The following is a 15,620-nucleotide window of genomic DNA, read 5'->3' on the forward strand; positions in this document are numbered from 1 at the left end:
CAAAAAATGATGAGCCAAACATTTGTGACGGTTATAAAAACAAATTTGTACTAGCGCACCAGTTAGCAATCTTCTGTCAGCACAAATGGTGATTACATCGCCCAAGCGAACGCTAAAATGTCAACTCACACTTGGCTCCCTCGTATTTTATGACGACGACTTTTTGTTCTTACTTTCTTCCCCCGCGTGACATTCTTGTACCCGGAGAATCGACGTGACGCGTAACCCTGCTGGGCCCTGAGTTCTTCCGTTGCACAGTTGCAGAAACGTGCACGATCTCCGTCCACTGACTTCTCCACTCCACTAGCTCCACCTATTATTTAATGATCGCTTATAGCACAATAATTCCTGTAACAGCTCTAATTCAGCAGGCTATAATGGAGATGGAGCAGGAGCTGGACCTTGAGCTCAGACTATTCCACCCCTCCTCCGCCTCGGCTGCGCCGCCGGAAGAGCCACCTGGCTTCTTCCTCTGCACCTACTGCGGCCGCAAGTTCTACAGCTCGCAGGCGCTCGGCGGCCACCAGAACGCCCACAAGTACGAGCGCACCCTCGCCAAGCGCCGCCGGGAGATCGCCGCCGCCATGCGCGCGCACGGGGCTGCTTCATCAGCTGCGACAGCCACCGGCGCCGCTGTCCAGGTCGTCGATGTCGACGCCGACAGCGACAGCCCTGGGTCCGCTGGAGGTGATTCCAATGTAGAGAAGGCGAGGCCGCCGCTGGGGAAGAAGCAAGCTGCCGCAGTGGCTGGGCAGTATGGCGGCCTGCTCCGGCACGTCGACCGCGCCGGCGAACTCGATTTGTCACTCAGGCTATGATTGGCTTCGGCACCATGTACCTCTTCTCCTTGGCTTTTTACCTGTTTACTTAAATGATTCCTGCTTTTGTTCTTCACCTTCAGATAAATCTGTGCCTCTTGCGGCATGTGTGTTGAGTTAATTTGTGCAGAATTTCTTTTGCAAGGGAAATTTGTCGATTTTATCCTGTGCGCTCCAATTGTTTCCTCTAAGCTCTTCTCAATCTAGAAATTTATTTTTGGCATGCATGCCATGTTCAATTGAAATAATTTTGGGGGCTTATTTTCTTTGTTTTATGCAGCCTTCTTCCAGTGATTTTAAGATTGCGCATATTCCATGTGAGACTTTGCTCGTCCCATGAATGCCAACTGCATAGAGCAAGCTGCTTGTTCGATGTGTTCAGATAAGTAAAAGTTTAGTATGTCTTGCTTCATAAGATGGTCAGAGTGAGAGTTTGAAATATATAGCATCCAGCAGCTCCAAGCTTGCTTCATAATAATGCAGCTGCACTGTTGCTGATGGAAGCACAAATATATAAAAAAATTCATTCCACTGTGCTCTCCCTGTTCTCATTTTGCTGAAGAAAATAATTTATATTCTGAAATGAATTAGTTATGCATGTGCCAAGAATATGCCCTCTTATTAATGGATAATCATTCTGAAATGCAAAAACCAAGTTATAGCAGGCCACACGTAGGAATCACAAATAGTAAAGACAACAATCAGTATCATTGATCAACTATATGTACAGAAAACTCAACAGATTACCACTCCAGTTTATCATATATAGGCAACCAATTACTCTGGTATTTTCTGCAATTTAGCTTCAAGCAACAATACCAATTACATTATCCATTTTAGCTTTGTACGTAGGATCTATCTAGTTTGACTTGAGTAATAAATATGGTTGGTTAGCACATTATTAAATGATCTTGTTCAAATGTCCACTATTTAATCCCATTATGCTGGGCTTGTTTTCCCTGTTTATATATCTTAATATCATGTTATTTCATGGTTTTCTATAGTTTCGGTTCTAATCTCTTGATGATAGATATATATATGATAATTCAGTAGATGAAAGGGGGAATGAGTTCTCGATGCAATGCGAAATTTCAGCCTTTATCGTTCAGTGAAGAAGAACCTTGAAGAGAGATATGTGTGTATATATATATATATACAATTGGTGGCATTCGTGGCACCGTTGTAAAAGATGTAAGTTCTCATACATTTCAGATAAATTATAAAATTTTAAGATACTCATATAAGTTCTCAAATCATTTCAGAAAAATTATAAAATTATACCACTTAATTCTGTTGCATCTTGATTAATAATGACAATGCAGATTGTATAATGGATACAAGTTGATCTTTCAAATATAATCTACTAGTGCAATTACACAATCTATTTAGCTAGATTAGAGAATAGTAAACATTTTTGAAAATGTAGTGGAAATGCATATTCCAAATCCACTTTCATAGAAAATGGCTAATCTTACAACTATTAGAAACCATCTCCTTAAATTTGTTTTATGTACTATTTGAACTAAAACTAAAGTATATTTGTCTTGTTACAATTCTATCTAAGAACATGGATTTTAGATGAAATTCATGTGGTTTTCAGCTAGGCATATCTACTCAGTTGATTTGGCAAAATTAATTATAGTATACATATGAAGAATTTTAGAGATGCATATCAGATGCAAAGATCTAAACTCTCCAGCTATTTATATAATACCGAGGACACATTTAGTAACATACAAAAGGGGGTTGACTCTCAAATATTTCCAATAAAGTAGTGGATCATCACAGGCATCAAAAGCATAGTGATAATAGAATTTCTCATTGCACAAATACAAGAGAAACGAACTTTTCCAACAATATGTTTTTTCAAATTGTAACCAATTTCACCATTTTTGTAGTTCTTGGTTACCTACCGTAGCCGTGGGTCATATGTTTGTTGGTAATTTTTTAAAATATTAGGAAGATAAGAAATATACTAAAAAAGTGTCGGCCACTTGAGGAAAATACATACTAAATACTATTAAAACCGTTGGTCACTCATAAAATAATCATTAGGATAGATTGGTAGCACCGGTAGAAAATTGAGTATTAGTCCCGGTTGGTAGGCCTCAGATCTCTCGAAAATGTATCCAGGATAAAATTTTCGAGACGGGGGGAGGGTCTTTAGTCCTGGGTCATTCAACCGGGACTAAAGACCCCCTTTAGTCGCGGTTGGTAAGGGACTAAAGGGGCGGCTACAGCAGGCGCAGCACGGGTAAAACCAACTGGGACTAAAGGGCATACGCGCATGCGCCTGCGCATGCCTGTATGGCGCATGCACGTACCCCTGTAGTACTTAAGATTTTTTTTATAATGAAATCAAACTAGTATTTATATAAATAAAATTAGTATTTATACAATTCTTAGTATATTATATAAATCAAACTAATATTTATACAATTACTATATATATAAAAAATTTGTCCACTTCATTTCTAGAATCCTCTCGTCGTGGTGTTGCTCAGTGCGTCTACTGAACGTCCGTTGTAATGAAATTCTCCCTCTGGATTTATCACCTCATCCACCAGGAATCCTATGAGACCTTCACATATTGCCCCTATTCTCTCCTTCTCCAAGATGCTATGTTGAATACTCCACATCTGTAATTTGGAAATATGTGAATGTTACACGAACAATTAAATATAAGGAGCTACCACATCACTTTCGCGGGAACTCTCTTCTTGGGAGGCTGCCCCTCGACATCACCGGGATCATCAATTTCTTATACCGCATCTTATACCGCAGCGCTCCACACACAGGACAAGCATTCAATTTCTCGTATTCATCATCACAATAAAGGATATAGTCGTTAGAGCATGCATGTATCTTCTGAACCTCAAATCCCAGAGGGCAAACAATCTGTTTAGCTTCATATATTGTGGATGGCAATTCATTATTCTTGGAAAGAATGTTCTTGACAATTTTCAATATCCCCTGAAATGCCTTATCGGACACACCATTTTTTGCCTTCCATTCCAGAAATTCTAGTGTGGTACCTAGTTTTTTTATGACTCTACTTGCAATCTGGGTACAACAATTTTTTGTAATCATCTATCATGCGTTGCAACTTTTCTAATTCCTTCTCAGTTTCGCAATCTCTGTGTACATCCTGTAGCACCTGACCAAGATCATCAGTAGGGCCATCTTTGGCAAACTCATCTTCATCAGGCTTGCCCATTGTAGTATCTGCAAAAAGCTTGGCCAGCAGCCTAGTCCGGAATATTGTTATCATCCTCCTCTTCTTCGTCATCTTCCATTACAACCCCTCTTTAGTCGTGCTTGGTCCAAACCAAATAGTTATGCATGAAACCATATCTAAACAAGTGGTTGTGAACAGTCCCCCAGGAAGAGTAGTCTTTCTTGTTACTGCATTGGAAGCATGGACAACATATGAACCAATTTTTTGACTTGTTCGCTTTGGCCATTTCGAGAAAATAATGCAAGCCATCAACAAACTCCTTGGTCCGTTTGTCCGCATTATACATCCACTGCCAGTCCATCTGCATCGTATTACGTGAGAAATTGACCTATAAAGTTAATATGATTATAATATTTAGGCCCTGCAAAAAATATTAGATAAATAAATTATTACGTGAGAAATGGACATAGGTCTTCATATTAGATATAGAACTTGATCAATATTCATAATTTACACCGATCAACCTTCATAATGGATTTAAACAATTCACATGAAAATTACACCATTCAACATTCATAACAATTACTAAAGATACATATAAAGATTACACTCATAACAAGACAATAAAGATACATATGCACTAAAGGTTACAGACGCTCCATAGTGGACTTCACGTAGTCAATTATTCTAAAATAATGGTACAACATAGCAGAATGTTCGCCCTCCAAGCCATCTCTGCACTTAACTCAATCTTCTCCAAAGTCTATCAAGAGTCACCTCCACATATCAAGTACTAAAAAATAATGACACAACAAAAGTTCTTTGAATCTACATACTTGGGTTGAATATCATAAATGAACCTTGAAATAATTATCCAAACATCTTTTGGAGCAAGTGCCACGTTCTCATAATAGAAGTGTGGTGGCACACACACAATAACCTGTCCAGGCAAAAGATCTGTCTACTAAGCATGGCCCATGGTGGCAAGCCAAAACCAACCAAAAATCGCTAGGTCAAGGTCAGTGAACAGGTCTTTGCCTAAAGAGGATATTGGACCAACACACTTCTATTATGAGAATTAGGCTCCAAAAGGCATTTGGAATACTATTTCAGGATTGTTTTATGATATTCAGCCCGAGTTTTTGGATTTGAAGCTCTTTTGTTCTACCATTATTTTTTGGTACTAGAGGAGCGGAGGTGACTCTCCATAGACTTTGAAGAAGATTGAGTTATGTGTAGAGAATAGCGTAAGCACATTTATGCCATGTGGAGACACTGTTACCTGGGATTGGAGGAACAGAGGTGGTACACCCATTCCCGGTTCATCTGCATTGTATTACGTGAAAAATGAACATAGGGCTTCGTATAGGATTATTATTTATAATATTTAGTTCTTGCATTCAACATGAGATAAATAAATTATTGGTAAAAAATACAATTATTATTAAATTATAGTGACATGAAAAATTGTAGCAATGACCAAATTCTATTTTTTTACACCTACCATTTATTTACCTTAATTTTATTGCAATGACTAAATATTAAAAACACATTTACTCTAATTTTTTTTCTCATACCTAATATTGATCAAGTTCTTTTAAATAATACGAATCGTATATAACAAGCAAGCTATCCATCAAATTCTAGGTCAAAAACATGTATAAATAAAAATCCTCTCCATTCTCCCTCATTCTAAAAAACTCATTTTTCTCCCTCTCTAAAGCATAAAATAAAGCATAATAACAATAAATGAAGGGAGGATGAAGTAGCTAACCTTCACAACACTTTGGATGAGTGAAACCCCCATAGGAAATGAGGAAAAAAATTTGGACAGCACCTCCTCTAGGGTTGCTTTGTCGCCATGGAGAGAAGGCCGGTGGAGTGGACTGGCTTGGCTGAAGGAGGAAGAAGAGCTCTGATTTTATAGGGGAGGAGATTTTATCCCGGTTGGTATAATCCCTTTTGTCCTGGTTGGTGGTTTTGTCCCAGTTGGACGCTCCAACCAGGACAAAAGACACACCCTTTTATCTCGGTTGGAATTACCAACTGGGTCTTTTGTTCCGGTTGGTAACTCCAACCGGGATGGTAACTCCAACCGGGACAAAAGGGAGGCGGCGTCGGTGCGATTTTTCCGACCGTTACAACTGGTACTAAAGGGGGGGCTTTAGTTCCGGTTGGTATTTACAACCGGGACTAAAGCTCTCCCCGCTCTGGCCTTCGGTGGTACACTACTTTAGTCACGGGCCCAATATTAACCGGGATAAAAGGGGGTGGATGGAAGGTCAATTCTCTACTTAGTGTACTCTAGTGCCATTGATTATATTTGAATATGCATAATGCATGTCTAGTGAAAACAGCGTGGCCGCATAAGGAATTTAGACGTGAATAGCAGCATAGCACATCTAAACAAATGTACGTGCACAAGCATGCATGACAAATCCCATTCTCCATGATGACTGATCAGTCTATCTCTAGTACTGGCCGACTCACGCATGGTCTGACGTGGTCATCTTCTAGAATCGACAGCTAGAGAGAGCGAGCGAGCGAGGGAGCGAGAGAGATCACCTCATGTTTGAGGTTGGACTCATGCCGAGTAGAAAAAGAAACTGGCCTATGTGCCACTGTGCTCGTGAGGAGAGGCAATAATGAGCAAAACGAGGAAACCGATTTTTTTTTAAAAAAATTCTGCAATGGGCTCATTGCCTCATTGGTGATAATTTGGTTGGTGTAAGAACTAGAGAGAGAAAATGAATGTTGACTCAATGTTTACCTGGTGTGCATGAGTCGAACTTACTGAAAAACTATCATCTTGAAGGGTGCATGGTTCAATCAGCAGGGCCATGTAGAGTGGTAGGAGTACTTAACAAGTTTAGAGATATGACATCACATTTTTTTAGAGTTTTTGAACCTAATTGACAACTGGATAAATTAAATGCAAGGACATGATTCTGATGCTATACTCTTTTTTTTGGCATGTGCTTATTAAATCGTCACTAAGGGAACCAAAGCTTCTACTTACACATGCACACATGGTTGCTTGATTTTACTGAGTGCAGTAACCCTCATTTTCTTTTTGTAAGGCACAAACATAACCCGATCTTTAAAATTATTTTTAATATTATTACTATAAGAATTTATATATTAATATTATTATTAGATTCATATTTGATTGTAATGTGTTAAATTAATGGCCATGAACTTCATAATATATGAGATATCAACAATTAAAAGTGCCGTGTTGGAGGCATAATGTATGAGACAATAATAAAGTGCGGCGTTGGAGGCTGTATGCCGTGCCAAACCACCCCTTGTAAAAAACAAAAGAGGGAGTATCCGTTGCTGAGAAATGAGCACGAAGAAGAATGATAAAAGAAGACCATAGATTTATCCATGATAAAAAAAAAGACCATAACGGACACAGGTGCTTGTTTATTTTATTTTACAAGTATGCCCCAGAGCTCAGCTTACGACATATGATTAATGGATGTCTGTGCATCACTGGTGAGTTCTGGGCGACGATCCATCCCATTGGCGCAGAGAAAAGCGAGAGCTGCTGGCCGGTGTCATGCATACCTCTGCGCGCGATGGGCCAAGCATCCGACCGGCCGCAGGAATAAAGCCACACTTGTCTACTCCCACTTGGTTCTTAACAGATGCTTGTCATGTACTCGGCATGCATGCGTCCACTAGTTACTGGTTGATTTAAGGTAGTCATCGAACCAGCAGGCTGCAACTATGCTCGTTCGCTACAGGTGGAGTGGAGCCCGACACTACCAGACAGAGACATGCACAAGCAAGGAAGTAAAGTGAGCAGAACCTTGGTACAACTTCTAGAGCTGATTCTTTGCTGAATCCAGCAAGAGCTCTACCAAATAATTTTTTAAAGAGAAGTGATTCTCTGAAATAACTTATGAGGCTGGGAGCTGGAAAAAAGTAGCTTCTTCTCATTCTGTGAAGTGATTCTACATCCTAATTTTAAGAGTTTATGCTAAAGAATCAAAGAGAATCACTTTCAGCTACAGAATCACTTCTCTTAGAGAATATAATCAACTCCCATAAAGAATCAGAATCAGATAGAGCTCTACCAAACAGGTTCTAAAGTGCGGTGGCTGTTTATCATCCTTGAAATCCTATTGCTGAGGGTGTTTCTTGTCAGATTCAAGCATATGGCACAAGCAGATATCTATACATGCACGGGATCAAACAAATCTGATGAATTACTAACCTGAATTCTTAGAATCTTTGCAACCACGACAAGCAGATATGCACAAGATAAGAAAAAGAGTAGGGTACACGCCCTCCCCCATTAGCAATAATGGAAGAGGATGCACATTTTCCTGTCTATGTGCCTTCACACTGTTAGCCACACATGTCATACACTGCATTGTGAGCATGTCTAAGCAGCACCAGCTACCTGCGAATTTTCCTTTCAAGTGGGGTGACAGCGAATTTCGATTACTGTGTTGCTTTTTTCCTCATGCAAATAGCAATAGGCCAATATGTACTTTGGCCAAGATCGATAAAAGTCACGGTCGAAGAAATTAACTCATGCCATCATGCGACACAAAATCACGGTCAGTCTCAGTCCAGTTCACCACGGACTAAACTATTTAAGTAGCTTCCGGACTACTTTGATCCACGCTACAATTTTTGCTGATAAAGACTGAAGGAGACAACTAGCTTTTGGTACAATTTTGGTGGTAATTACACAATGCCAACGCAACCACCCAAGTCATCCACGATGGTGACTGCGCCTTTTTCGAAGAATCGTGTCACAACCCGCAGGCTATAACTATTTTTCTTTACAATAAGACTATAGTAACTATTTAATATAAATAAGAATATATCTATTTCTATATGTATGTATGGCTGCCTATATAGTTCCACCCTCAGTTCTTAAATATATGATATTGTTGATATTTTGCTCAAAGTTTGACCAATAAATTTATGTTTATCAATTAGTTAAGTAAAGTAAATGAGTGTCACTAGATCTATCAAAAAAAGTACTTCAGATTTAACTTGTAAATTTATCTATTCATATAAATATTTATAAAAATATAAAATGCTAAATGAGTGAAAAAAAGTAAATGGTGTCATATATTAAGAACGGATTTACTATACACAATTTATTAGCCAGGCAACCATGAATATATTGATGTAATTAGCACATTCTTGTGTGTGGAGATGACCTAGGTTTAATCCCCAGCAAACACAATTGGTGGAATAAAATCCATTTCTCAAAGTACGGAAACCATTCTCTTATAGGAAATGGTTTGAAAAAATCGTTGTTCACCTTTTAGGTTTAGGCTTTGTTTAAAATGATACCTGTGAAGATTGTGCATTTTAGTCACATTCATATCTATTTTTCGTGTATAATCTGTTAAGCTAAGAAACAATAGATGAAGAGGTGGATAATATATGGATATGATTATCATGAACTGCCACCATAATGAAACCGCTGGTAGTTGCGAATACATTTTTCTTCCCTAAGCCAAGATTGGAGAAAGAAGATCTAAGAGGTACCTATGCAGAATGTGGTTAGAAATTCATTATCAGAATGGCTGAATTAATTATCCTGATTGAATTGCTAGCTAGTACAGAATGTTTAATTCTCTAAAAACAACAATTTTAATCAAATTAATAAGACCTTAATAGGACCATTCATATTGGTATTGTTCTTTGATGAGCTCAACAATAGGAAATTCTCATATTTTATATGTGCTTGATTTTTTTTGTGAACATATATGTGCTTGATTTTTTTTTGAACATATCTAGCATCCAGAGGATGAGGACAAGCACAAACATGACACATTCACGTGCGAATCAGCACACGGTAAGATGCAACAATAATTGATAAATAAAATGCCAAGAAATGACTAAGCATCTTTTCTTCGAAAGAAGAAGACAACCAAGTTTGAATCGGCCGAGACGACGAGCCTATGTGTGATAGGACTGTGGGAGTATATTGCATGGTTCGTTATAGAAAGTCATTGATAAATTGTGGCAACCGCCCACTATGAGACTAGAATACACTTTCTTTATTTTTTTGACTTATGTATAACCGTGCATAGCAACTCAGAATTGACATCAAACTTTTATAAAGAGGGAGTATGTGTAGTGACATTTACAAGTGTAAGTTCTTTCCCAGCTGCCCGTGGCTGTGGCTGTCTTCAGCGCCCTTCTATTCACTTCATCCTAACGCCTTCCTCTAACCCAGTAGTAAAAAAAACAGAGAGTCATTATCTTTTACTCGTTCCGTTCTAGAATATAGCTATTCTAGAGTTTTTCAGACAAATTAAGGATGTAGAATAAAAGTTCATATTTCCCTTCATTAGTTTTCATGTGCTAATTAATAGGACAATTATACCTTTCCTATTTAATTGGTTTGGTGGCAGGCTTGCATGCAGCTATAATTGATTTGCATGCATAGAGGGTATTTTGGACCTCTTATTCCAAATAACTCACTTGTGAACTCAGAAATAGGTATATTATGGGACAAAATTTGATTTCTAGAAGTAGTTATATTATGGGATGGAGGTAGTATATGTGAAATTTAATAATTTTTTAGGCAACAGTCTGCCGACATCGAAAGTCAATGTCTGAAACATAAAAGAAAACGTGTGCAGGAAAATTTCAGGCACCTGAAATCTGAAATATAGAAGTGTGTGTAGGGAAAAAAAATCCCTCTGAAGAAGAATCCGTCGCATACACGTTCACACTGGTTCAGACCCATGACCCATCGACTGAATCATGTCATGAGTTCAGTCAATCGAAGATTCGGAGGTGTGCAAAAAAGAACTGGATTTCATGTTATGCCAAAATTATGGCTGTTTTTAAGGCTCTTGAGAGGCACAGGTTTTAGTTACAATTTGGCGGCACCTACAGGGACCATAAAAAAGTTTCAAACAGTAGAATTGGGAACAATTAAGAGAAACAGCTGAAGACCTCTGGGGTAAATTGTCAAGCTGTCCTTCTTGCGAAGAAATTATACCAATCAGACAAACTTCAGGTGAGGGCCAAGGCTGGGATGCTACTCCAGGCATAGGCGGTCGGCAGGCCCTGCACTGCACCCATGAGATCAACGACGGCACCCGCAGCATAGCGACGGATCGTTGGCTTCCCGCAATCTTGCGGCTCGGCGTGGCGTGTGACTGCCATATGCACGCGGCAGACGCGCTCCACTGCATGCAACATCAGGGCCGGCCCTAGGGGGCGGCTGCTCTGGCCCCCAAATCCCAGGGGCCCCACCCCCAGGCAGTCAGCGACGCATTACGCGTAGGTGACAGGTCACAATCGGAGGCCCAGGGAGTAATAGGAAGACAAAACGAGAGACCAGGCCTGCGAGACACAACTCTGATTATGCCTAATTATTAAAGGCAGGCGCACAGGCCCCATCAGCCATCGCACACGCCCCGTCGCCCCGTAGGCCCTAGCGCCGCCCGCCGCCAAAAGACTGCAACCTGCTGCCGTGCTAGCGTGCTGCGCGCCTACTGCCGGGCATCGCGCATGCGCCGGCGGTCGCACTCCTGCGCGTGGCCGTGATCCCCTCCAGAACTGTCAGCTGTGTCTCGTGAGGGTTTTGTTCCAGTTCTGTACTTCTGTTTAACCTCGCTCGACGAGAAACGAGATCAAGTTGTTCCTATTCGACTGCGACAACAACTAGGTAGGCTGCTTGATTGTCAATTTTCCAATTCTCCATACCATTAATTATTAATTCACTATCACAAGTTATTTAATATTAACCAATTTATAACTATTGTGTATTTATAATAATTTCAGCACTGTGGGATATCATGTCGTCTAGAAAATATGAATCAGGCTGCGAGAAAAGGAAAAGGAAAAGACGTGTGGATGAGTTGATAGAATCACAGAGAGGAGCTATGGATAAATTTTGCAAGAGTTATCATGACCCTAAGAGTAATACGGGCGCCTCGATGAACCCAGATGAGTTGGCAATAGTTGTTGCGGATGAACCAACTAATGGGAATCAAGAAGAAAATGTTAACATCAACGTCGATAATAACAATGTAAGTGACTCTCAGACCACAGTAAATGCATCAGGTGCACATGCACAGTCTGCTAGTGTTGATGAGGAACCAATTTACACTTCAGATATTTATGATCCAAGAAATTGGGATAATCTTGATAATAAAGCAGAGACATATTAGTCAAGAAAGGGCTTATAAGAGAAGAAAATATCAAATTTCCTCTAGATGCTGCCTCAAGACATTTTTCATATGCTCATTATTCTTGAAAATTAAGCAATGGAGAGGTACATGATAGAAAATGGTTAGTTTATTCAAAGCATGTTGACAAAGTTTTTTGTTCCTGCTGTAAAATCTTCAAGTCTAGCACTAGCAAGAGTCCTAGTTCCTTAGCAGGTGATGGGTTAAGAAATTGGAAGCATATCAGTGAGAAGCTTAAAGAACATGAAAATAGTGTTGAGCATATTAGTAACATGAATAGTTGGAATGAATTAAGAGCTAGACTGCGGAAAAAAGAAACAATTGACAAAGAATTGCAGCAGCAAATCACAAAGGAGAAAGAACGGTTGAGTCAAGTTTTGTTAAGAATAATAGCCATTGTGAAATTTCTTGGTAAACGCAATTTGGCTTTCAGAGGAAGCAGTGAGCAGATTTATAATGATAGTAATGGTAATTTCTTAGCTTGTGTTGAGATGATTGCAGAATTTGACTTGGTAATGCAAGAACACCTTAGACGTATTCAGAACAAAGAAATTCATTATCATTATCTTAGTCACAAAATTCAGAATGAGTTGATCTCTCTTTTGGCTTCTGATATCACAAGTTATATCATAAAAGTTGTTAAAGAGGCCAAGTATTTCTTTGTTATCCTAGATTGTACCCCTAATGTCAGTCATCAAGAACAAATGACTTTATTAGTTCGATGTGTTAATTTGTCTGATGGCAAGATAAAAATTGAGGAGTACTTTTTGGGGTTCTTGAAGGTGGATGACACATCTGGTATGGGGCTTTTTAATGTATTGCTTGAATCTATGGAGTCCTTTGGCCTAAATATTAGTGACATAAGGGGTCAAGGATATGACAATGGTTCTAATATGAAAGGAAAATACAAGGGGGTAAAAACACGGTTACTTGATATCAATCCAAGAGCATTGTATATGCCATGTGCGTGCCATAGTCTAAATCTTACTCTTTGTGATATGGCAAAATCTAGTGGGAAAGCTGTTTCATTTTTTGGAATTATTCAACGCATATATGTGTTATTTGCTGGTTCTACGAAAAGATGGAATGTTTTGCTTAAACATGTTCCTAGTCTAACTGTGAAATCATTACCCAATACTCGTTGGGAGAGTCGAATCAAAAGTGTTACAGCAATAAGATATCAAGCTACTGAGTTAAGATATGCTTTGTCTGAGTTACATCATGATTTTGGCGTTGAACCTAAGGATAGAAGTGATGCAAAAAATTTATTTGATGCACTTGGCAGCTTTGAGTTTCTACTTGGTATGGTTATCTGGCATGATATTTTATTTGCTGTAAATAAAGTGAGCAAGAAGTTGCAATCACCAACCATGTGCATTGACTCTACTTTGAAGCAAATACAAGGTATAATGCAATACTTTAAGAATTACAGAATTGAGGGGTTTTCTTCTAGTCTGATCATCACCAAAGGTATTGCAACAGACATGGGTGTGGAGGCATCATTTCCTGAAAAACGTCATGCTACAAGGAAGAAACAATTTGATGAAAGTAATTGCCAAGAAGAAATTCTTGAAGTTGAGAAGGCTTTTGAAGTTGAATATTTTTTTGTTTTGGTTGATATGGCAATCGCTTCTTTGAAGAACAGATTTGAAGAACTCATGGTGTTTAAAGATATATTTGGATTTTTGATGAGCTCAATCACTTTGAAGTCATTAAATGATAATGAACTTGAAGAATGTTGCATTAAATTTGCAGAAACCTTTTCTTTTGATGGTTCATCTGATGTTGAGGTATATGATCTTCTTTCTGAATTGAAGATCTGAATTGAAGATTATGAAATTCACTTTGCCAGATGATGTAATGTCTGCTATGGAGATTTTTGAGCATGTCAGAGATGTGGATTGTTATCCTAATGTCTCCATTGCTTACCGACTCTTATTTACTGTGCCTGTGACTGTCGCATCGGCTGAAAGAAGCTTTTCAAAGTTGAAGTTATTGAGGAACTATTTGAGGTCAACAATAGGTCAACAATGACTCAGGAGAGGTTAAATGGTTTGGGAACATTATGCATCGAGAAGAAATTGTTGGATGAGATTGATATAAACTCTATCATAAGTGATTTTGCATCGAGGAATGTTAGAAGAAACTTTTAAGGTAATATGTATAAATAATTTGATATGAATATTGCTTTTAGATACATTTAATTATTTATTGGTAATATTTTATATATATTTGTATAATGTTTATATTAAAAGGTCCCAAATTTTACTTTCGCCCCGGGCCTTCCAAATCTTAGGATTGGCCCTGTGCAACATATGCGATAAAATGTTTGTTTGTATTACCATCATTTATTTTTCATGCAGTGAGCCTGATATGTTCTTGGTTGCATTCAGTAGGCAGCCTGTCATTCCATTATGGCTCTGCCTTTGTTATTTTCATTGGAGCTACTTATTGGGTAAACAAAACCTTCACCACATTGAGATTCCTAGAACTGTTTAAGTTGAGCCTCATGTAACATTTCTCTTTTCAATTTGTAATAAGAACAAATGAGAAGAAACACTGCTGGCCGTTTTCCTTTAATTGTGTTCACAGGTGAGAATTGCACTTTCTAACTGTGACTATGGCACTGCCATGTCGTTGGCCAAGATAAGGTTTCAAATTGATAATGTTCTTGTATCCTAATAGGTTTTTGTATACTGTTAATTAGCTTCAGTTCTAATGTGCTGTCATTTTATATGCCCAACCATGGCTACAATTTTAGGAGGATGTCTTACCAGCTGGAACCGAAGGTACATGTGTTGATAGTATATAGTAAGAGGTGTTCATCTGACATACTTTGCTGATTGAAGAGGGAAGATCTTGGAACATAATAGTGAAAGAATTGGAATAATTGATTTTTTTGCCTGACTGTGACTACTAAAAAGGCCACGCCTTTGTAAATTTCCATGACATAATTTCAAAACATTTCCATTTTTTAAGTAGTCCATGTTATTAGAGCATCTTTTACAAGGACAAGGTATTTGAGACAATTAAAGTCGAAAGTTTATCTTGCATTTAATATTCTGAAATTCAGTTCCATTTTTAAAATGTTAGGTTTTGCATTGCACTTGTATAGCCATATCCAGTTAGCTTGATTTCCATATACTCAATATTCTGGAGTAGTTAAGGCTGCGAAGATGGGTATTGTAAAGTTGATAGGAGCATATGTAGAAGTGATACAAATTCTGATTGGTGCAAGATAGTTTGCGGCTTTATATTTTCTTAGACATAGGAGGGTATATTTGTACCGAAGCCCAACTGTAGTAGGTTATGCAGTTCTAAAACTGAGTTAATACCAAAGCTTTGATCTTTTTAAAGCTTGGTATAGTTGATTGCCTATATTACACTCGGATGCTCTTGTTAGGTACAATTTTCCATAATGCAAAGTCAGCTTAGCAA

At 38.6% G+C, this 15,620-nt stretch overlaps 1 protein-coding gene across 1 annotated transcript; it reads left to right on the forward strand.

Moving 5' to 3' along the window:
* The first annotated feature begins 238 nt into the window (after window positions 1-238).
* On the forward strand, window positions 239-3,088 carry LOC117837248 (uncharacterized). Its single transcript, XM_034716841.2, has 2 exons — window positions 239-834; window positions 1,099-3,088. Exon 1 carries the CDS (start codon window positions 324-326, stop codon window positions 816-818), a length of 495 nt encoding a protein of 164 aa, XP_034572732.1. The 5' UTR covers window positions 239-323; the 3' UTR covers window positions 819-834; window positions 1,099-3,088.
* The last annotated feature ends 12,532 nt before the right edge of the window (window positions 3,089-15,620 follow it).

The sequence above is a fragment of the Setaria viridis genome, chromosome 9, assembly GCF_005286985.2.
Source record: "Setaria viridis chromosome 9, Setaria_viridis_v4.0, whole genome shotgun sequence".
NCBI classification, from domain to species: domain Eukaryota; kingdom Viridiplantae; phylum Streptophyta; class Magnoliopsida; order Poales; family Poaceae; genus Setaria; species Setaria viridis.